The 24,875-nt window shown below is 41.0% G+C and overlaps 1 protein-coding gene across 8 annotated transcripts in view; it reads right to left on the minus strand.

Moving 5' to 3' along the window:
• Positions 1-24,875, minus strand: part of PATJ (PATJ crumbs cell polarity complex component) — a 291,813-nt gene that overhangs the window by 53,841 nt on the left and 213,097 nt on the right. For all 8 annotated transcript variants that reach the window (XM_074376367.1, XM_074376369.1, XM_074376370.1 and 5 more), the window contains 3 exons: positions 10,327-10,401; positions 6,498-6,615; positions 3,030-3,163 (listed from right to left, as the gene is read on the minus strand). In XM_074376367.1, coding sequence (XP_074232468.1) covers positions 3,030-3,163; positions 6,498-6,615; positions 10,327-10,401 — 327 coding nt within the window. The remainder of the gene's footprint in view (positions 1-3,029; positions 3,164-6,497; positions 6,616-10,326; positions 10,402-24,875) is intronic.

The following is a 24,875-nucleotide window of genomic DNA, read 5'->3' on the forward strand; positions in this document are numbered from 1 at the left end:
CAGAGGCTCAGTTCCTCTCAAGATGGCGAAAGAAATCAGTTGGATGCACAACAAAGAGGGCACAGAAACCCTAACTAGAAGGGTTGGGGCAAATGCTTAAGAAAGGTCAACAGCCCTCAGAATGTGCTCTTTCCTGGCCCCAGAGCTGAAGTAAAGATGTGCCACATAGTAAAAAGTGCAGAAGGTGCTTCTGTCAGAGGATCTCAACACTGCCCACCATTGCCTTTCACATGCTCTCATCTTTGTTTGCCAACTTCCTGCTGTCTGGATGCACTCCCAGGACCTGACTGGATAATGTGACCTGGAGTGTCGACTAGGCTGTGTGTCCCATGTCAAAATGTGGAGAAGGGACAAAAAGGAAAAAAAGAAGATCCTCATGGTGATAAAAAATGGTTTTATTTCTTAAAGCTGCCTTCCACCCCGGTGCTGTTCAGCTTCACCAAAATAACACGCCAATATATGACTCGTGAGTCTAACTCACAGCCTTTGATGAGGTACCTGAGGTTAGGAAATAAAAGCTGTGTCTCATTTCTCATTTTTAAGTGGTGCTTATCCTTCCCAAGGACAATGGGATTTACAGTTGCACAAGGCAGAACTTGTGAATATATATTATGAACCTCAAGATGCTCTCGGGGAATTTTTTTTTTTTTTTCGCTGCCTCACGGTGGCAAGGGAAGCAGAGCATAGCACTTCGCAAACAGCCTCCCATCCAGGATGCGGGAGGTGACGTCAAGCAGCAGAAGCCCTCAAGCTGGTGGCCAGCAGAACAAACGCAGGCCATATAAAGACCCCAGAGCAGTGAGGCACATCTCACCAGCCTGCACAAAGCAAAATCATATTGACAACAGCAAAAGAAAAAAAAAAAAAATCAGCTAACAAACTCATTCAGCTAGGCCAGACATGCTGATTAAAGTCTAATTTCCTCTAGGAAATCTAGTTCCATCTTATTTTAAGCAATATTAAGAGGCTTATATTTACAAAAAATAAATCCGAGGGCGACTTTTTCTTTATGAAAGAATTCACTGTAGGATTTCCTTAAAATGTAATCCCTCTGGTTCATTTCAAACATAACTTTATCCAAATTCAGTTTATTTACTATTCAAGAACATCTCTTTGGGAAAATGAGACAACAGGCCAGGGGAGCGAGACGTCCCCAGTGCTCAGGGCCAGCCAGTAGTTTCTGAAAACTACCCCAATGGCCTTAGTAGAACAATGATACATACGTACATGCAGAGAATTTTCTACTCTCTATAAGGTCTCTGAGCCTCACCACAACTCGCTGGGTTGGGATTATTAAGCTTACTTAGCAGGCGTGGAAACAGAGGCTTGGAGAAGGCACAAGTCACGTGCAATTGATTACTATGTACTAAGCACCAGGCTAAGGTCCTCTATTTGCTCCTCCTAGCCACACTGTCCCCACTAATAGACTCTGGGGGGTTAAGAAACCTCCCCTAAGGGGTTAGAGGAGGGACAGGACCTTGATGAGGGGGCAGGAAGAGAGCAGGCTGAGGGGAGGTGAGCAGAGTCTGAGGGGCTGGAATGTGTATGTGGGTTTGGGTAACACCAGTCTGGTCCTATGTGGGTGGTGTCACCTCCTGCACACAGCAGGAGCCCGCTGGATGGCTGGAAGGCTGGTCAAAGTATTTCTATGAACTGTTTAAAGACCAGATCATACATAATTGGAAGGCGGTATTAAAAATACAATTTGAAAATATAACCTAGACCAAATCGCTTGAAGGGAAGCTTCTAAGGAAGAGTATGCCCCTTCCCTCAATGACAAAAGCTGAACAGAGAGCATTCCAAGCCAGACAACAGAAAATGAAGAAAAGTTCTAGGGCCTTAAGGAGGCAAAGACCCATGAAAGGGCTGGGAGTTAAGGCCGGCTGCTGAGCTAGTGAACTCCAGATGTTCCCAGGTCCTTCCGAGCTGCTGAAAACATCATAGTGTATGTGGAAAGCCACACACAGCAGTTCCTGCCTGCACAGGCAAAGGGAGAGTAATTCAGGAAATAAATTATCCTGAACCCTGGAGAAAAGTTTTAACAATACGTTAATCGAGCTGAAGGAAATAAAGTCCTTTAAAAAAATAGACACCAGCCCCGAGCACATCCAGGCTCAGGTGTCACTAGTAGAGACAACTAAACACTAGGATTCTCTAGATCAGGCCAGATAGGAGCAGAGAGAAGGATCATGGCCAGGAAACACGCAGAAGGCATTAAGACCCAGGTTTCTGCAGCATATGCTGTTCTTGAATTGCCCAGCGCCTGAGGGAACTAATATTTATTACAGAAAAATAGAACAGGGTCTCCTAACCCACCTCTCCAACAGAAACATTATACTGTCAACAATGGAAAGAACTATTTAATTGAACATACTATACTTGTTTTTATCTGTAAATCTAGCATATACAATTTACTTCTTACCAAACAGAATGAGCCAAAGAAACACCAAAATATTCACTTAAAAAGATATTAGCAAGACTGATTGCCTCTAGGGAGAGGCCCTAGTTGGGGCTGGGGTTGGGGTTGGAGGGCAAGGCTAGGGCAAAAGGGTAGGAGGCGGATTTATCCTTTACTTTATATCCTTCTGTGTCAGTTTAACTTTGAATAATGTGCATGTATTACCTATGCAAATACATATGCATGGATTCATCACATTTTTGTAAATCAAAACCCAGGAATTTTTACATTTTAATGGCACTGTTAATTAGTGACAATCAAAATGTACTGAATAACCAAAGATTCATCATCCAAGTAAAAACTAACATTCTACACCAATTAAAAAAATTACGAGTAGACATGGACATGGTGAACATAAAGCCAAGCCTAAATTTTTGGGTTGGAATAATTGATGTATACTTTTATATAGCATTCCACTAAATAGTAATGATGATAATGACCACAATGAGAATAGTTCACACACTTACATACCATGAAAAAGCCAAGTCTTCCATAGAAGTGACACAAGGCCATAATGAGGCTCGGCAACTAACTCTGTGACGGTGGATGTATTTCACTTCTAGAAACTTACCAAGGGTGTGTCTTTTCCTCCCACAATGCTGAGACCAAGCCCTGAACGGCCCTTGGATATCTCTATAATCATCTCCTGGCCGGGAACAATGGGACACGTGGCAGGATCCACTGACAGAGGAGCCTGGAAGCCACCTGGAGAAGGATGGAACACAGAGTGACCGGCAAGCAGGAGATACAGCTCAGCCTGCACACTCTACGGCTCGGAAGGTGCGGGGTTTGCATGTGCTATCATTTCCCTCTTCTCCTGCCAAGCACTAAGAAGGGAAAAGCTGGGTCCCTACTGCCCATTCTCCTAGGGGTGAAACATGACATTCCTATGGCACTTAAAGTGAAAATGGTACCCCCCACCCACACAATCAACCATTTTAATTATACTTGACATTTTTAAAATCATAAAACACACTGGTATGGAAAAATTTAAGTTGATTACATGATTAAATACATATAGGTATATGTTATAATGAGACTAAAGACTGGCATAAATTCCGATCTACAGTTATAAAATACCAATTAAGAAACAGCACTTAAATATTGTCAATTAGAGCATATATATGAATTAAGATGTATAAAGGATCTAGTCAGTAAAGTATGAGGCAACTGAAAATAACAATTACCTAAAAATTATCCCCAAATATATACATAGTAAAAAAAAAAAAGTGTTATAAACATAACACTGTAGAATTAATAGCTGGGCCCATAACTAAAGAGCTTGTTAAAAGAGTTATTGCTGTTTTATAAAGGTTTACATTTAAAAATCATTGTTTAGACTGGGTTTTCTAAAAACTGGGAGGAAAAAGTATTTACAGGCTAAGAGAAGATGTTTAATAACACCCATTTCTCTAGCATAAATTCCATATATATGCATTTTTTAGTCAAATCTAACCCATTGAAAAATCAAAACATTCAAAATGTTAGTTTCAAGAGAATCTCCTGCAAATAATAGCTTCTAGAGAATGTCATCTTTCGTATGATGACTAAGTTTGATCATTGTATCAAACAAGTGAGTACTGATTCTTACATTGTAATATAATTTGGTAAAGGGCTGATAACAGGGGGTGCCACCTGCTGGTCAGCTCCAGCTAATGCACAGGGGCCAAGCTGAGATCCACAGACCCCCGTACAGCAAGGGCCAGTAGTCATGGCCCAAGGGCCAAGAATGGCTTTCACATTTTCAAAAGGTTGAAAAAAATCAAAAGAAGAATAACATTTCAAGACATGGAAAATTATTCGAAGTTTAAATTTTAATGTCTACAGATAAAGCTGTATTGGAACACAGCCCTGCTAATTGGTCTGCATGTTGTCTATGGCTCCTAATGGCCGAGCTGAGTAGCTGCAACAGAGACCACATGGCCTGCAAGCCTTAAATATTTATTATCTGGCTCCTTTCGGAAAAAGTCTGCTGATCCCTGGTATAAAAGAAAAGGAAACAGGCCCTAGGTAAGCCTGTGGGGTTCTGCTCTAAGCAATGATCACTGTCTTTGTGATAAAAGGAAAAAGGTTTAGAGAGGGAAAGAAGTGGATTTGGGTTCAAAGAGGTGGGTGAAACTGAGGCTCATTCCTCATCAGAAAAATGCAGGTAACCACTGTCTAAGAGGCTGTTCTAGGAATTAAATAAACAGCTCGCACGAGATGCCCAGCCCAGGGACCGGTGTAGTGCCACATTCTTACAAGTGCTGCTCCTGAGCACGTGGAATTTATTAATCTAATGGCCTCCTGTTTAACAGTGAAAAGTTTAGTGACACAACCTCAGTAACAATTATTAGAAGAATCAAATTGTAAACCGAATTTGCCTCTGGATCTTTTCACAACATACGTATTTCATGCTACATTTTCCACTGATTTACAATAAAGACAATGTACAAGTGGCAGTTTTATGGATGCTTGAAAAAGTCTGTTCTCCTTACGTAAATCACTAGCTTAGTCTCTCTTTTTTAAAACAAAATAACTTTCTTTAATTGAAGTATAGTCAGCTACAATATGTCAATTTCTGGTGAACAGCACAATGTCCCAGTCATGCAGATATATATACATATACTCATTTTCATATTCTTTTTCATTTAAGGTTATGACAAGATACTGAATATACTTCCCTGTGCTGTTCAGAAGAAATTTGTTTTTTTACTAGCTTAGTCTCTTGAGTGAGGAGGAGAAACACAGAATGATATATTGGAGGCAGCCTTTCTTTCCCTCCTCTACCTCTGCTTCACCCTGGCCAGTCCTGAGTCAGTCTCAGCATTTCTTTCTCTCATGGAATCCAGCCCAGTGCTGACTCCTCCCAAGCCCTCAGTCCATGTTCTGTAAGTGGGCGGCCGAATGAATACGCTTTCCACAGATTAAACTGTGGTATGATTTCATTTCTGTTCTTGAGGTAAAGATGTGGGATCCATATTATCAAAACTCAACTGGTCTGTGTGTGTGTGTGTGTGGGGGGGGTCATCAAACTTTTTTGGTCAAAGACCAGGTGGGAAACATTGGGGCTTTGCAGGCCACATGGGCTCTGGTGCGGCTTCTCAGTTTAGCCCTTAGAGGGTGAGAGAGGCCACGGACAACACGCCCACGAATGAGTGTTCCAGTAACATTTTATTTCTGGACACTGAAATCGGAATTTCATATAATTTTCATGAAGTATTCTTTTGATTTTTTACAATATTTTGAAAATGTGGAAAACCATTTTTAGCTTGCAGACCATATAAAAACAGATGGTGGGCCAAATGTGACCCAGAGGTCAGTCTCCTGACCACATTCCTCAAGTATTTTAGTAAAACTCCAGTGCTTTAGAATAATATCTGCCTAAATTTTTTTGAGTTAACATTGATGAAAAAATATGTAAAAGACAAATACCATAAAGGTGACAGGCCTGCTAAATTCATGCAGGGTTATGCTTTATCGTTGGTGAGCATGGCGTTTTAAATAGTCCTTTAAAAAAAAAAAAACTGGCTTATATGGCATAAAAGCAAAATGGAAATACTCATTATTCATTCTGAAGTTCTATTTTCAACCATTAGTCAGCATAATTCAACTCAGGAATTCAAAAAGAGAAAGTGAATACCAATTTCTTCAAGCGCTGAAAATTAACAGTCTTTAAATAGCTCACATCAACATATGCAAGGTTAACAATTTGGTTCAATATGATTTTGAAGAGATACTAATCCTGAACTAAACACAATCTTTTGGAGAGATTAGAGAATAATTCGGAAGCCTCAGATTCAAGTAGCATTTACTGAGGGACATTTTTGTTCTAGAAATTTTATATTCAATAAATAAAAGTCAATCCCATTGGTGGAGATGAGGAAAATGGTGGTGGAAGTAAAGTGACCCACCCAAGTCCCAAAGCTCAAGCAGTGGAGCCAGGATGCCAACCGGGCTTCCTAACTCCTTGTTCAGAGCTCTTTTCAGAACATCATGGTCCCTTCTTTTTCTAAGGTTTCATGAATCAATTCAATTCTGCTCAGAGAAAGACTCATACCATAGCCTGTGAAGTCTGTATCTGTCGAATGGTATGATGGATTTGGTGCTAAAGGTATCTCTTGTGAACCAAAGGAGACTTTTGTCGAATATTTTTGCTGTTTCATTTGGCTGCCAACCTACAAAAGGAAGGACAAATAGATGAATGTCAGAGAGGAGGAAGGTAACAAGAGGAAAAGACTTTAAAATTGGTGTACTGTCACCAGAACAGTGGTGCACTCCAATAATGTCTCTTGAAAACTTAGAGTTGGAGGGGTGGCAAGGGGAAGTTAGGATGATGTTTATCCCAATCCCCATGCTTCCCTCTGTAACTTTACACCTGAAATGCTTTGGTGAAGGATGGATTAAGGAAGGGAAGAAGGATAAAAGCTGAAGCTACTCTATCCTTGTGGTCTGTGTATGAAGCGGGGGCCAGGAAGCATTTTCACATGATGAAATCAGCATGAAGTCTGTATATCTGTGCTGAGCACAATGAAAAACAATCTGTGCTACAGATGTTCTGACTGCCCATCTCCTCTGGACACATTCATATAGTCAAAGACACATGAGGTAGGTTAACTGTGCAACATGAGGGGAAAGAAGGAACAACAAACATCTACTCAAAGCCCACTAAACGCCAGGTACACCAATTACATTTAAGTCACCTTAATGAACACTTATTCACCTTTGATTCCCAGTGCCTGGAACATAGTAGGGCCTCGATAAATGTTTGATGAATGAATGAATGAATGAATGATTGAAGAGGAGCAAAACTGAAGACATGGAAGCTCAGAGTAGGAAATAAATCTGTAATTCAATGAAGGTACAGAGACCTTCGCTGAGTGAGCTTTGGAAAATTAACTTGTGATTCTGAATTTTTGTTGATAATACCTCTAGTGAATGTTAGTATCACAAAACTAAAGAAAATCAAAAGTACTCCATGCTTGCTTAACAGGCAGTTAAGAGATATAGGTAGTAACCTGACCTGCCTTCTGGATCTGCAGTTAGCCAGGGAGCCCATCCCCAGCTGGAAGATTCTGGTGGAGGCAGTGAAGCACCAGGCTGCCCCTGGAGTCTAGAAATAGGATCAAGGTAACTGCTCCAGAACAATGACACCTCAGGATTCCATCACTGGAAGGCTGCGCCCCAATGCAAGGCAGTGTGCAGTAGGCGACAAGAAAAACGGCACTACCCATCATGCAACTGCACTGTGCTGTGCAGTTTTCAAAAACACTTTTACACCCACAAATTCATTTAATCATGAGAATAACTTTGAGAATCAGATGATAAGACTCTTTTACAAATAAAGAAACCAAGACGCAAATGTCAAGTGACATATCTGAAGTCACACAGCTAATGAAAGGAAGAGACAGGACTAAAAGTCAGTGTTTGACGAATGCTGCAAGTTTACGGTGTTTATTAAACAGCTGCTAGGCAATGATGCTACTGGTGTTCATTTTTTTCCTGCGGTTTTTCTATCACCGTCATTCAATAATGACTGTACATTTATTTAAAAAGATTTTCTGAATACATATTTTCAGTGATTTTTTTTAAAAGAAGAAAGTGGAAAAATGACAAATTAGGGGTTACTACCAGAAAAAATGGAACCACCTAGATATCCCATTACTCTAAGGACCACATTTCCCAGACTCCCTGAAGCTAGATGTGACCACAGACTAGTCTATGGTCAATGGGATGTAAACAGACATGAACCGTACAATTTTCAGGTCACTCTCTTAAGGAGAACGACCCTGCCTTCCCCTTCTCTTTAGATGAAACACAAGTGGAATGGTTAATACCTGGAGCAGCCATCTTAGACTAAAGAATGGATGCCGTATTTTGCAGGATGGTAGAGTAATCAGAAAGAACGGTACAGTAACCAGGTAAGAGGTGGCTGGGCCCGTGACCCTGTGGAAACACCGTTATCACCCTTAACCTAATCACACCCACACGTGATGCAAAAGACAAACTTCTTGCAGCAACTGAACGTAATCTTAACTCATACAGCACTTATGTCCAACTTTCCTTTGTATCATCTCAAGAAATACCATTGATAACAAAGCTAAATGAAAGCTACAGAGTTATTTTATGAAGCGCTGTGTGGATTTTGAAACAGGAGAGCACAAGAGGCAGCCGTCGCTACATCATGACCTTCCCAGCAGCAGGGAGTGCTTGTGATCGATATGGGTAGAAATGAATTCAGTTAAAAAATAAGAAAACAGCCCATAGAAATCCAGGCAAAAGTTTTCTGGGGTTTTATTTGTTTGTTTGAAGTTGAGATTAATTTTTTTAAGTTAAAGCATGGGCTGGTTGACTCTTAACCCAGGATAAATGTGTTTCTAAGAGATTTACAGAGGAATTCTGGGAACTACAAAGCCTCTGCAGTTATATCAAAGTTACACTTACCAGTGTTTTTCAAGTCTGTGCTTCATCAAATCTTCATGACAGGAAAAAAAAGAAATCAACTACTCAAAAGAAGATATGAATGGCTGAGTTCGCTATCACTGATGAGCTGTGTGACCACAGGTAAGTCACTCAACCTCCTAAACGTTCTCATCTGTAAATTGGTGGCAATACCTCTATACCTTGCAAGGTTATTGTGAAGATTAAAGAGCAAAGCAAGTAAATAAACCTACAATTATGCCAGGAACGACTTAGGAGTTTAACTAATGAGAACTACTAATGTTTTTATGTCCTCTGATAACATACTAGTCAGCTTCTGGTTGAAAATTCTTAAGGAATGAAAAATTCCATTTCTGTGAGGAATCCCTTCCCATTTTGAAGGAGCCCAAGTGGTTGGGAGTTCTTTACGATGAGTGATGCAGCTTCACTGCAGATGCTGCCGACTGCTCTCTGCACCGTTTCTCCTCTGCAGTCACAGAAAAGGGTGTAACCGTTTTCTCAAAGGAGAAGTCTTTAGATCTAAGTGCTCATTTTTCAACAGGGGAAAGAAAGGCCAGAGGGTGTTTAGGACTCACCGCAGCTCTAACATTCTATGGTTATAAAATTTTAGAGATATTTGATACATTTCTTGAGACAGGTGAGAGCCTATAAAGTACTAACACACTGACAGCATTCACAAATACATTAAAGTTAAAAGAATCTGGTTCTGAATTTTTTAAAAAAAATGCTTAGAGATTTTCAGTTGAACTGAATTTTTTTCAGTTGAACTTTATTTTTACGGTACTTTCTACACCTACTTGTTTTTATTTAGGTTTCTAGCATATAATTTTGGATACTTTTCAAAGGCATTTCCTCTGGTGATGTTTGAATTATCATGTATTTCCTGTAAGCTCTAGTAATCTATAGTTCCTTAAATATAAAAATAGCAATACAGTAATAATGTAAATTTTAGCAGCACAAAAGTACAAATGAACACACAATGAGAATCAGGACTTAAGAAAAAGTTTAACAGCCAGAAAAGTACAAAAATTTGACAGACAGAAATTTACAGTTTTTTAAGAGAAGTAAAACTCAAAACACAAGAAACACTTGTTATTGCATTTATATTTTTAGAGAACTACAAATTCTCCCACTTTAATTTTTTTTATCTATGACCTTGTGTAAGACATGGGGCTCTCCGAATTTAGGTGCAAGTGTGTTTTCAGGGATGCCTCACTTTTAAACACCTGCATAGAGGGTTGTACAGGGAGACATACAGAGGGTTTGTCCACAAACCTTGCAGGATCGGTGCTACAGTTGTGGGGTGACTTCAGGGTTGAAAGACATACCATAACTTTCTGCCGAGTAATAAAGGATCTGATTTCATTACAATCACCTCCTTTTCTAATGGGACCTGTTTACAACGCACACAATCCCAGCAGAGCAAACCTAAAGGGTCAGTTACATACGTTGTCAGTTGGACATTCCAGTGTCTTCTGTTGACCGGCCACCACACCTTGACCAATCACCTGGGAGATGTCTTCCTGAAACATAAAAGATACAGCCAGTTACCAGTATTGTTGGGCTCAACCGCACTCCCCAACTTCAGCAGTCAAGCAGTATTTAACGGGGCTTCAGGCTACTATAAAAACGACCAAAACACTAGGCAGAAAAGTTCTATTCATCCATCTGGATTAACTCTATCCAGAAATGAATGCAGGCTTCTCATTTCCAAATTCTTTTTTGGCCCTTTCAGATCTGTCAGGCTTTGAGCCTATCAGGTAGCTTCTGATGGTCATTTCAGCCAGACTTTTTTCTTCTTCTGTCATACCAGTAATCCCTGTTATCTGTACTTACACTGAATATTAAATCCTTTCAAGGTTTAAGTCCTGGAATTATAATTTCTTTCCCCTTAACATATTCAGTTAGAGGCAAAAAAGTGCCATCACTAAGGACACTGGGAGATACAAAGATAAATTAGTCCTGGACTCCACGGAGCAGTGCAGAGTTCAGACTTACGAGAGAAACAAACCAAGTGTGAAACTGACACATAGTTAAAGGACAAGTAATTTAAGTAAATGATGACAGCAGTAAATTGACCAGAATGCTCATGTCTGCCTTCCACCATATCTCATCCTTTATGTTCAGGCAATTTACAGGGGAAATTATCATATAATGATTTACTCTAAGGCATGAACTCATGCATTTGGCGTGGGCAAGGCAGGGAACACGGAGAGAGACTGATCTGGATAGAAGAAAGGATGGGTTTACTCTGGCCCTTGGTAAATGGGTGAGAGACATCCAGGTGGAGAGATCCAGCACACAGCTGGCAGGCAGGTAAGCTATCTGGAGACGAGAAGAGAGGTGTGACATGTATAGTGGAGTGTTGGAGGAGTTTGTGACCCTAGTTCCTCGACTTAAAAGTTCTGAAACCCTGAGCTGGTTATTTGACTTTACCAAGACTGAGTTTCTTCATCTATACTATGGGAGAAAATAAGAGTCGTTATATAGTAGAGATGTTGGAAGGATTCAGTGGAGCAATAAATGAAAAGCATTTGGCTTGGTACCTGGTAAATAGCAAATATTTAATAAAAATGCTAATGGTGACAGCAAATGAAATCAACTTACGATAAACCCATGTTCCTAACTCTGCTATAGGGATGGCGAAACAGTTACCTGCCCAGGACACCTTCTCCTTTGGAGAATGCTGGCGTACTGGCTGGTATCCCCATCACAAACCCTCACCCTGGTTTTTTGCCGGCACACTGACAGACCTTTTCTTCCACAGGCTCCCATTAGATTTCTAACAACACAACAGATGATGACCAGGTGATGCCCAGCCATTCATTATGACTAGATTAGGTTATAATTTCACCGTGTCCCCTCAATTCCCTATTGGTCTCTATCCTGAGAGATTTAACCCCACCACGTTATATCATCTAGGACCCCTAGATGACTGTGAGTACCCTAAGTTCCCTACTAGTAACCTATTTTTTAGGACCACAACTATTTCTCATTTAGATTCTCTCTTATTTTCCCCATATGGGAGAAAGGTCCCAGAACTCCTCTCCCTCATTCCTATTTTTTTTTTAACTTTGCTCCTAAACACATTACATGACTCAGAACAATTTTTAAAATCACCTCATTCCTTGGAATTCTTCCCTGAGCCCCTGCGTGGTGCCCCTTCCACATCATGACCAATTTATTTTATTACTATTTCTGCAACGTTGTATGTATTTTAAAATCTTATGTGTGTATCACCCACATGCTAATAGCATTGCTTTTGTCTTATTTGTTTCTTAAACATACGGCAGAATAGAATATGAGCTTGATAAAGGGCGAGTGCTGAATGCATCAAAGTCCAGGGACTTAAATCTTAAACGTACCTGGGTGGATTTCAGGGCCAGCCAGGAAAGCAAGGACACACAGCGAAGGTGACCCTGCGGCCTCCACTTTAAAGGATCACAAAGAGAGCAGACAGACCTGGGAAGGTCAATGGACGGTGCTCATGGGAGTTTTCAGAATAAGTTCTAAACTGCCTTGTAAATGGAGACCACTCATGTTACTCCTTCCCAGTGTGGATCAAATGGCCTGAGGAAGAGCAGAAGTGCCTCTCTTTGAAAATGACACTGCAGAGGTCTGCCATTCTCCCTTGGTTTAACCCCGGATTAGCCAGCAATGTGACAAAGGAGATGACTCCCCCAGCTAAACGCCTTAAGCCCAGTCTGCATATGATATAGACGAACTGCTAACTTGGTAGAATTTGTCCTCATCATTTGCACTTGTAAATAAAAAGGAAGGGCACTGGAATAGCAGCCAGAAAAATCTGGGTTCGGATTGGTTCCACTACTTATTAGCAAGAGTAGTGCTTGGAAACCTTCTTTTTTTTTTTTTTTTTTTTTTGGCAGGGGGAGGTAATTAGGTTTATTTATTTATTTTTAGAGGAGGTGCTGGGGATTGAACCCAGGACCTTGTGCATGCTAAGCATGTGCTCTACTGCTTGAACTGTACAATCACCCCTGACCCTTCATTTTCACAACAGCAAGAATGCAGTAACAGCTACCTGAGTGAAGGGTTGAGACCACAGTTGAGTTCAACACGTGCTTACTGTGCACCAGCTCTGTGTTGTGAGAAAAGACTAACAGAGCCTAACAGGTACGACACGCACATACCTGGTGAGATGGATACTAGAGAAAGAATCATGGAAACGTTGAATTACAACCGAATGACATATCTGTCAAGAAGTGTGGCAGACAGCAGAATCCTGAGAAGTGTTAGGTTTCTTCCCTGTCTCTTATCTTATCCTCAAAAATGTGGAAGGATGAAATCAGAGCTCAGAAAAGCATCTGGCCCACCACACTTTCCCATGTCTTATATGGATTATCCGTAAAGCTCTGGGCCAGGGGCGGGGCTGGCGCCCGACGATGATAACAGTAACTGCCAGAACTTTCAGAGCACCGACCGCCAGCTACTGAGCCTGTAGGTAAAATGTACACATTTCAGATGCTGATGTGGCCAACAGACCTGTGCGTGAGGTTCCAGCATCATCTTCACTCTAGAGGTGACATAACTGAGGCACAGAGAATCTAACAAGTACCTGCGAAGCCGGAACTTGACCCAGACACATCTTGCTCCACAGCCCCAGCTCTTAACCGAGGGGTGAACCACAGGGGCAGGGAAAGAGCTGCTCGCCTCCTCCCAACAACTCACACAAGATTCCCAGGAGTCGGCCTCGACACAGCGAGTCCATTTTCAGACGCAACAAGTCAGTACAAGTCACGCCTGCTTATTTTGAGCCTGGACAGGAAAAACAAAACACAGCACTAGCCACTGCAGTGACCTCGGGAGAGTCCCTTTCCTTTGTTTAAATATAAATTTAGAACTTGCCAATCTCCCAACTATTGCACGAAGGCAGCTCTTAGTGCCTTCAAAGCTGAGGTTCTGGGACATTCTAACGTACTGACTTTGTACTGGGGACCCTAAATAAGAAGGCTGAGGAAGGAGTGTGGAAAGATCTTCTCATTTCATGAAACAAACTGATACAACACATTCTGTGTGCATCATGTTATCCTCAGCACAGTACTATAAGCTCCTGACAGAAAACGCCTGGTGGGCCAGACAGCTTAATCTGAGCAAGAGAAGGAGCTTCAGGAGGTGGATAGAAAAGGCAACACTGGGAATGTCCTATATAACAGGTAATAATGGAACTGACGTCCAGATTACCATCACCAAAGCTGGCTGACTCCTGTCCCAAAGCTGCGTAATCAACACATCTGTCTGGTCACAGTAATTGGTCCAAGTGTAGACACCTGAATCACAAAAGAACATCCTGTGGATTTTCCAAAGTGGACCTGAGGGCAGAGAGCCAGCCCCTTCCTGGCAGAGAAGATCAGAAGCTACAGACAGCCATGCCCCTCCTGTGCTGAGGAAGCAAGACTGAAGTAGAGGAGAGTCAGACAGACATACAGGGTCACCTCCAGCAGCACCAGGCCTCAGGTTCCAACTGTCCCCGAGGCTGTCAATCCTGCTCTTCCCCGCAGTTATGTAAAAAATAACCTGTAGTCTATAGATACATTTCCCCTTCTGTCTGTAAGGTCAAGTCGAGGTTTTATCACTTGCAACCAAGAGACTCCTGATTCAAATTAGGTGGAGCCCAGAAAAGATCTACTAGAATAACAAACTCACTGTGGTGAGGCTGTGAGGTAGCTAAACGGAGAAGGATGAAGTGAACTGACTCTGAGACAACAACTAAAGAGAGCCGCTCAGCATAAAAGTAGTCAAATTCAAATTCAAATACTCAGACTCAGTCATTTTTAAAACATGCCTATTGGACCAACAATAAACACAAATTATTACTGTTGCTTTTGGTCCCGAGATTTCCACTTGGTAGCATCTGAATACATTAGAAAAAGACAACCTTTGCCTAGATTGTAATTCCTGCCAGCTGACCTAACCACCTAGATTAGGTGAAATCACGTTAGCAAAAACTCCTACAGCATCTTAACTTTCCCTTCAAGAGTACTCGTCAATACTAAGTTAAAGTCATATTCAAATCCTGGCTGTGACACTTACTAGTTGAGTGTCTCCGTGCCTCAGTTTCCTAATCTATAAAATGGGGGTGGTAGTAGGCTTGATCTCATACAAAATACGCATTAATACAGTTAGAATGGTGCCTTTTGCAGGACATGGCAAATGCTATGACAGCATTAGCTGCCATTATTCCCAGCAATTCTGAAAGCTCCCTGAAGGTAAGACTTACGTGTCCTGTTCACTGTGATGTGCCCTGTGGCTCACACGGTGCTGGGGACATAACAGGCTTTCAATACAAACTTGTTTAATTTCTGCTTTCTTTGAAAGATAATCAATAGAAGTTTTAGGTTATAATATCTTAAAATCATGTCAGCAAATAAGGCTTCCCCAGAGAAATGAAAACTTTACAGACTCAAAGAACATCACTACATTTCTGAGAAGCTCTGGGATTTGGATGCCAGGGCACCAGACACAGGTAAGAAAGTGTGAGTTCAGGGCTCTGAGCCGTCACGTCTAAGTGCTTCTCTGGGCTTTCTGTGCCTGCTGAGTAACTATGATTGTAAAATTACTGTCTCAATTCAGAGATACCTGATAAGCATCTTCCTTCTAAGCAAGAGGAAATTCCAAGCTGAGTAACAAGTCTCCACGGCAGGCCATTAAATTGGCTGGCAGCGAAAGAAAGCTAGGAGACGACAAAGATGTGAATTTGTGTTAAAAACGTGTACCTATATTTCTGCTGCCTTTGAGTTCATGAGGTTGCTTTACTGGCCACCCACACATCTCTATATTATCTTCATTACAATGCAGAGGGGAAGAGAATGGAAGAAAAAGTCAAGAGCTTTCCTCTCGTGGCTTTTATGAAGGAAGCACACCTGATTGTAAATCTCCTGTCTTTTTTTTATGACCAGGAAAGGGAAATTTATCATGTAGGCAAATCTCAAGTGATTTTCAGAAATACAAGGTATAAAGTACAATGAGCTGTGAAAAATGCCCCACATCTGAATGCACTTGAACTCTACCACTGGCAATCTGCATACTGTCACAAAAGAGAGGCTGATGCTGACTCAAGACATGTTCTCTCCTGCTCCTACAGAGTGTCTACGCTCTTGCTATAGATGCAGTTTTCACACTGGATCTGAAACAGAAGATAAAGAGTCACACCACGGCATCGACGTTCATAGCCGAATCAGAAATTCTGCAGTTGTTGATGGAGAGCAAACTGGGGATGAAATGGATTTTAAGCACACAGTTCAGAGCCTTGCTTTAAAAATGAGCAGCATATTACCCCTGAGAATTTCAGCCTAGATGTAAGATCTAAAAGGAAGCTTATAATCATCAGAAACACATTTTAAACTATTTTCCCCTCGAACTTGGATGCCAGCACTTTAAAAAACACTTAGGAGTAATTTTTAATCAAGTCCAGCAGTCAAAATTGACAAACAGAGCCTGCCTCAGGAATCACATGGTGCACCGTTCCATTAAAATTCCACACTGAACTTATTCTACTTTCCCGCAAATCTGCTTTTTCTCACGGTCCTTTTTTTTTTTTTTTTTAAATAAATTAGTGACAATATCAACCTCGCACTTGCACAGGTTTAAAACCACAGCCAGGTTTTATTCATCTCTCTCCTTGCCTGCTTTCATCCAATCATTTGCAAGTTACTCCTGATTCTAGAGACACAATTTCTAGGGATTTCACAGACCAGAACTTTTTTCAAAAGAACTTTGGGGATCCGAGTTACTTTTTTTTTTTTTGCCAAGTAATTGAAATCAAAGAAATATTAGGCTGGAGCATATGAATTTGCTATTTTATGAGTTAAAAAATGGTCAAATATCAGTGATTTCAGAGGGTGCAACCTCTCAAAGTCCTTTCCCCACAACTACCACCATGTATTACTACCATAATGACATAGAGGAAGAGCCATTTTAACACTAAAAAGTTGGGTAGGACATAGTCTTAAATTAAAGGGCATTTCTTTAAACTGAGTAAATTTAGCTTAAGGAAGAACTCTCCATCTGGTTATTATTATTATTTTTTTAAATTTTCCACAGACCAATGAAAACTGTCATGAACCCACATGGGGTCTCATTAATAACACTTTAGTATTATCTGGATAAAGAAGAAAGCTTAGACTTCGGAGTCTGACAGTGGTTCATATCCCGGTTTTTACACTTACAGGTTATGTGTTCTGTGACAAGTTAGATTTCTCTGAACCTCGGTTTCTTTATGGGTTAATACCAGATGCCTCTTGGAGAGGCAGAATGGCATAAGTTGGGCATGCCAGTCAAGCACATAAGGTTTTGAATCCTTACTGTGGTGCTTACTGCCCCTAAGCCTCCAGGAACAAGTGAATTAACTTCTGGAATACGCAGGTCCCTTTGTCTGCAAAATGGAGATCTTAATGCTTCATTGTGGGGAGGACGGAGATAATACGCTGTGTTCCATTCCTCACAAATAATAAGTGCTCAGTAAATGGGGGGTGGTATTATTATTACTACTACTACTACCATTACTGTTTTTTTTTTTTTGCTGGGATATATGAGCTAATCTTTTAAAATGCCTACTACAGGAACAGGTACACAATGAGTAGCCATTAAATCACATTTCCTGTCTTACAGAGATGCCTAAAACTCATCAGACGAGAAGGAACAACTCATCTTTCCCCACAAATCTGCTTTTCCTCCTGTGTCTTTTCTCAGTGAATGGCACCAACCAACCAGCCAGTTAGCTGCCCATGACGTAATCTGAGAGTCCTTGCCACTCGTGCCTTCTCCTTCAGCTCTGACCTTCACATAATCATCAGGTTCTATCTGTCCTAACTCCTGACAGACCCCAAGTTGAGGTCACTCCCAGCTTTCATCTCAGTTACGCTAACAGCTTTTTGAACTCCCTGCCTTCAGCCTTGACATTTTCTACCAGTTTCTTGAGGGAGCTTGGAAGGGTTTTTTCAATAGGCTAATCTCATCATTATAATCCCCTAGTAAAACCACTCCAATGGCTTCTGCTGGTATAAAGACCTTTATCCTGGTCCACAAGGACCTCCACCAGCTCCTGCCTACTTCTTGGTTTTCACCTTCTGCCACTTCACCTGCACAGCCACAGCTAGGAGACCCGGGATGCAGATTCAGGTACCCACCCACAGGCGATGGGGATGATGTAGGTACTCGGGAATTTACAGGTGCTCGGGAAGCAGGCTGGGCTTAGACAATGGTGGGAAGATAGGAACTGAAATAAACTAGAAGAGGGTAATTGATGAAAGGAGAACTTGGAACACTGGTCCATTTTTAGTAGAAAATAGAAACCAGGATTTTTATGTAAAAATGTCCCGACAACCAGTTTGTGACCTTTGCATTAGACCTAATGTGGCAAACTCCCGGGTGAATGATGTACTATTTATCTTTACATTCCTAGAGCTTGACACACCACAGGTTCCCAGGAAATGTGTACTGAGTAGTGAGCATTCTGGCACACCTAGATTATAAAAACAAAACGTGGTGCTAACAACAGCTACATTTACTGTACGCCAAGCACTATTAAGAGCTTCCCACGTAACATCATCCTTGATCCTCACAAAAAAACAGGCAGGCCTCCTCCTCCTTCTCCATTTTTGGATGAAGAAATGAAAACAGACAGGATAAGCCACTTTCTCAGTCAGAGCTAGAGGGGGCAGAGGCGAAATCTAAGTCCGTTCAGACTTCAGAGACCATGGTTTATACCCGACAGCCTTTTTCATCTGAGAAAGCAAGTACTATCAGGCCATTTGTAGATACGGGTATTATTTATAACACGAAACACTGATTTTTCAATAAGCACGTTTAAAAATTTTATATGGATCAAGCCTATCAAGGTAGAGAGTAAAAAGTAGTGCTAAAACGTCGCTATTCTGGTTGGCAGGGACTCTGAAATGGTAAAATGCACTGTCAGCTGCGGTGTGAATTTCCATGTCACAGCCCATTTAGGTTAATGATAGTTAATTTAGAAGCAACTCATGATTCCCCAGGCATCTTGCTACCCTGTAAATTCTAAAATCTTCACAAAGAAACCACAGGTTGAATGCCACCTCGAGCTGCCTGGGATACTCCCATTTTCCTATTCGTGTCCCAAGGGTCAGAAATTACACTTCATGATGAAAGAACCATAAAGACAAAAACTGAAGACAGTTTGGAAAATCTAGGCATTCTGAAAAATTTTGAAAAATCTAAATGTTATTGAGGCTGCTGTACACAAACCAGGTCTGTAATGACAGGGATCACTTGACACACAGACTGCATCGTTGCTAAGCAGTGTCATAAAACGGGGAAAGAACGCCGGGCACATCTGCTGGGGACATTTCCTAGCAGGGTTATCACGGGCTGCTGGTCAAGCCCTGGGATGATGCTTGTTCTCAAGACCCAGATGGTGTAACAATTGCCATTTTAATAGCTCTAAACCTGCGTTCAGAGGAAAGCATTAAAGCACACGTACAGCAGAAGGTTTGCATACTGGGAGCAAGAAAGGTAAATTCTTTGATTGGCAACTCTCTGTGGAATTTACCTGGTAAACACATACGTTACCTTGCTGTTTATTTTATTATGATTTTTGCAAAGACAAAATATGAGAATATGTCCTGCCGCTGCCGCCGTCTCTAGCAGACTGCATGGCCATTGCTGCAGTAAACTCCCAGCTAGCCTGTCAGCATCCACTCTGGCCCCCGTCCAGTCTGATCGCTGCATTACAGCTACAGTTTAGAGTCACCTCCCGAAGCCCTCCATGGTTTCCCACTGCCGTTAGCATAGCGACCATCTCATCAGCATGGCCTGGCTTCTGTCAACCACTCCAGTTTAGTTTCCACCTCACTGGTTCTGGCAACCGTAAATTTTAGTTCCCCAGATGCCCTGAGGCTCTAAGGCCTTGCCTAGCGCACTCCTTTGTTTATTCTTTGCCCCATTGCCAGGTAGCAAGGGCTTCTCCTTCAGATCACAGCTCAATTTTCCCCGGGGGGAGAGGGGCTCCCTGATAAAGTCAAATCCCTCTATTATACGCTGTCTTAGCACCAAGCCTCTAGTTCTTAAGCTTTGATCAACGTTGAGATTTCAATCTGTCTGTGACAGTACATGATGTCGCTCTCCCATCAAGACTGTAAATATCATGAGAAAAGAGACTGTTCACCTTCAGTAGCATCTTCTCAGGGCCTAGCACAGAGTGTAGTTAACAGGCAGAAAGCCAGAATGCATAGGATAAAGCCAGGCTTTCATTTTGGTGCACAAAGAAGTGGGGTTTTTTCTACTAGGGTGCAGATCATTAAACACTTGCAAAATATTCCAAAAGGTGGGGAGACTATTCATTAAAGCTCCTTGCATAGGATCATATAATAGTTATTTAACAGAATCACAGAATTTCCAGTCTAGAGGTTACCTAGAATAAAATTTCTGATTTGATTTCAGTTTGTGGATTATCTATATTCTTTTTCCCCCTCTTTCTTCCTCCTCCTGTAACTTTTAAAACATTTTTATTGAGATATAATTAACATATGATAAAATCCAACCATCTAAAGGATATAATACAATGGTTTTACCACTCAGGGTTGTACAAGTGTCATCACAATCGAAGTTTAGAGCATTTCATAACTTCAGAAAGAAACCCTGCATGCATTAGGGTCACTCCCCAGTCCCCTCTGAACACCCCCAGCCACAGAGGGGGTAAACCACTTATTTAACTTCTATCTCTAGATTTTGCTTCCTCTGGACATTTCCCATACATAGAATCATACAATATGTGGTTGTAGCACCATATATCAGTACTTCTATATCTTTCACGGCTATATAATATTCCATTGTATGGATATACCATATTTTATTTATTCATTCATCAGTTGGTGGACATTTGGGTTGTTTCCATTTGGGGGCTATTATTAACAACGTTGCTGTGAACACCTCTGTACAAGTTTTGTGTTTCATTTCTCTTGGGTATTTACCTAGGAGTAAAACTGCTGGGTCATATCATAATTATGTTTAATATTTTGAGGAATTGCAAACTGTTTTCCAAATGGGCTGTACCACTTCACATATCTAGCAGCAATGTGTGAGAGTTCCAGTTTCTCCATATCCTTGTCAGCACTTCTTATTATCTGTCTCTTTGACTATAGTCTCCCAGCAGATATCAAGTAGTATCTCGTTGTGGTTTTGGTGTGCATTTCTCTAACGGTTAATAAGGCTTAGCACCTTTTTTCTGAGCTTACTGGCCATTTGTATGAAGAAATGCCCATTCAGATCCCCATCCATCTTTTAATTGAGTTGTCTTTTTATTGTTTGGTTATAAGCTAGCGGCTTTGAAATTATTTTATTGGCCATAATTATCTATAACGACACAGAAAAGGAGACAGACAAGAACAAAAGAAAAAATAAACTGGTTTTATATCAAAGCAGAAAACTATGAGATCAGACAAGGTGAGAGATCCAGAGGTGGTAGCAAAAACAGAGGTTAGATATTTATAAGAAAACAGTACTATCTCTTCGTTTCCTTCTCTCTTTCCTTCCTTCCCACCTAACTGCTGAGCTTCTAAAGATAGCAAGCTGATGTGAACACTTGTCCTTGAACATGTCAAGCCCTTTAAGAAGTGCTGAGAGTCTTGCTCATCACTGAATCCCCTGTATGTAACATTGACACGTAAGAGATACTCTATTAATAACTGTGGTTTGAACAAATAGATCACACAGTGTTATTTCTAATATTCCAAGAAAGGCTGCGTATGTGAACTAAACAGTAAAGAGAAGATGGATGGGGTTTAGAGGCGAAGAGAACTGGGTTTGAGTCCCGGCCATACCACCTACCAGCTGTGGGACCCACCTGCAGTGCGCCCATAGGAAGAGACTTGCCATCTCTTAGCCTCAGTACCCTATCGGCAAAGTAGGGCTAATAAATAATGTGCATCACTGGGTTAGAGAAGAGAACCAGTATGAAAATGCCTGGCATAGGTCAGCTTCTTGAAAATTTTTCGTTTCTTTGATTTTATGAAACATCTGTTTGGAGGTCTGTACAACTTCATTTACCAATGTAAAAGGTAAATTTCAGTATCTAACTGTTTCTATGCCACAATGTTCTAGTTGGAGTTAGAGATTTAGACAAAAGGGAAGGAAAATAATAACAGGTAATGTCCCGATGGAACTTCCTGGCTGTCCCTCGACTTTGGTTTTGTTCTGTATCTGTATCTCTCTGAGAGGCAGCACTGCATGGTGGTTTAGGGTGTTGGCTCCAGGCTCAAAGTGCATGGACTTTGGTCCCAACCTCACTGGGTGATTAGTGGTAACTTAGCATTTCAGTACCTCAGTTTCCTCATCTCTTTAAATGGGGATAGTACTACTACAACTTCACAGGACTACTGTGTAAAGAAGCTTAGAATAATGCCTATGTGCCAGGCAGTAAATGCTATCCATTATTATTAGCAATTGCATTTCTGGGGCTGAAAAATTTCACCCTAGTTTTCCATGTTACACCTAATGCTTCACTCAGAACAGCTAATCCTTATGCGGCTAACCCTTAAGGCTTTAATCACATTAATATTCTCATCATCATTAACAATAACCCCCCTCACGCAGTGATTCCAGTGTACTCCAGCACAGTTCTACCTTGTACGTCATAGTTTACCCTAACTCCTTTCTCTCAAGGTAACCCTTTTTTCTTTCTCCCATCTTACAGATGCAGAAACAGAGGCACAGAGAGGGTAAGCCATTTGCCTAAGGTTACACTGCTAGTAAATGGTGGAACCAGGATTTGAATCCAAGTAGAATGGCTAGAATCTTTGCATTCTTGATAATTTAGTTATACTGCCTCAAAAGTATATTATACCCCCAACATGATAAACACACAAGTTTATATCTAAAAGATTAAAATAATTATTTTAAGGATTCGTGATCTTCTATGTCAAGGCACTAGGGAGACAAAGACCCTTCAGGATGAGTCTCAGCTCTTCTAATTTCTAGTTTTGTGATCTTTCACTAAGCAGCTTAAGGTCTCATCTGTAAGTCTCAGATAAATAACTCCTGCCCTACTTTTTACACAGGGTTATTTTGGGGATAAACTTGAATAAGATCACGAACAAACTAATATGTTAGAAAAAAAATTAGATATTAAAAAAATTAGGCTAATGAGATAACAGATGAGACTTTGTTTTACAAATTGCAAAGTTCTGTGCAAATAGCTTTTTTTTAAAGTTCCTTTCAAAAGGCTTAAAAAATAGTCTTAACAGGCTCTCACCTAGGCTTCTGAAATAGATTCCAGACACTTCCCTGCCTCCAGTCTCTCACAGTCGTTATCTATGCTTCACAAACTACCATCCGATCCGCGGTCCAAAAACAAGTTATCCTCCCTTTAAAAAATATTTTAGAGAAATCTAATACCTACTGAAGTTATTATAAACTCCTTGGCTGTGAATTTGGGGGCTATTGAGATGTGAACCAAAGCCAACCATAACTGAAGAGTGGAAAAAAGCACTGGAATACACGTAGACTCATGGCTTGGTTTTAGCTCTGAAAACAGGTAATCCTGGAGAAGTAATTCAATAGCTCTCTGGAGTATGGTTTCTCATAGGTAGCACCTTGTTTATATGTGAATCCATGTAGTTCATGAAACATTTATTAAGCACTGAGCATAAAAAGACAAATACATTAATCTGTAATGCATAGCAGACAGTCCTTTCAGTTCTGTGATTCTGCTGTGCAACTTCTACTGCCCATTGTACCAAAGCCCCATCCTTACTCGCTACTCCACACTGTCTGATTCACCTGCTAAACTTTCTTCTATTTTTTCCAACCTCAGCAGTCAACCACCTCCTTATCTTTAAAGGTTCACCTTAAAGGCCAAGAGTCTAAGAAGCCTTCCCTATAATCCCTGAATAAGATGGTTTTCCTTCCACTTTTGAACTTCGGTAACTTTTTCTTAAAACTCTCTCTCTAATACACTTCTGCCTGCTCTGATTTTCCAGATACAAATTCTGCTATCTTGACTGATGCTGGAGGGTAAGCTGCTTAAAAACAAGGCCTGACTTCTTCTCCTGGTCACTCCTGTAGAGGCCAGCAGTGCCTGATGAGACATACGCTCCCACGTGAAGCAAAAAAGCAACTTTTAGAGGGTTAGAGATTACTGTTTCCAACTGACACGCACCAAGGTATCAAGAATCAAGGCCCATTCAGATCACATGCTGTCCTCTGACAAGGTGCATCAAGCAATCCTAGAATGGTGCAGCAATGCATGGGAGTTTGCACCGATCTCACACAGAAACAATAAAATGGTGGCGAGTGATGAGGAACTGCTGTTAATATAGCTGATCCTTGAACCACATAGGTTTGAACCATGTGGGTCCACTTCTACATGGATTTTTTTCAATAGTAAATACCACAGTACTGCATGATCTGCGATCTGAGGTTGGTTGAATCTGTGGATTCAGAGAAATGGTGAACACGGAGGGCCCTGTGAGTTATTTATGGATTTTCCACTGTGTAGATCTGTACCCCTAACCCACGTGTTTTTCAAGGGTCAACCGTATTTTATAATGAGATAATAAAGAGTATGTTAGGTTGAGCTAGATGAAATTTTTCCCTACAAAAATAGCAATTTCATATAATTTAACATAATAATTTGCTAATTTATGCATTTTCTATCTCCCTTCCCCCAACTACCCTGGAATGAATCTCCACGGAGGCAGGCATTTTGTACATTGTGTTCACTATAGTATCTCGAATACCTGGAACACAGTGGCCTGTGGCAAATATTTGCTGAATGAATAAATGAACTCACTAAGCACAAACTCTGTGCCTTACACTCTACTAAGTTTTTACACTTTATAGCCCATCAGCAAAGCATAACACCCTGATTATTGCCCTTCTTCATATGAGGAAATCGAGGCGTGGGGAGGTCCAACTTGCCCAAGACCACACTCCTCAGCAGTACTTCATGCTAGGCCATTTATATTTATGCTATAAAAGTTGTTCACATTCAAGCTATCTTTCCTCA

Source organism: Camelus bactrianus, chromosome 13 (assembly GCF_048773025.1).
Source record: "Camelus bactrianus isolate YW-2024 breed Bactrian camel chromosome 13, ASM4877302v1, whole genome shotgun sequence".
NCBI classification, from domain to species: domain Eukaryota; kingdom Metazoa; phylum Chordata; class Mammalia; order Artiodactyla; family Camelidae; genus Camelus; species Camelus bactrianus.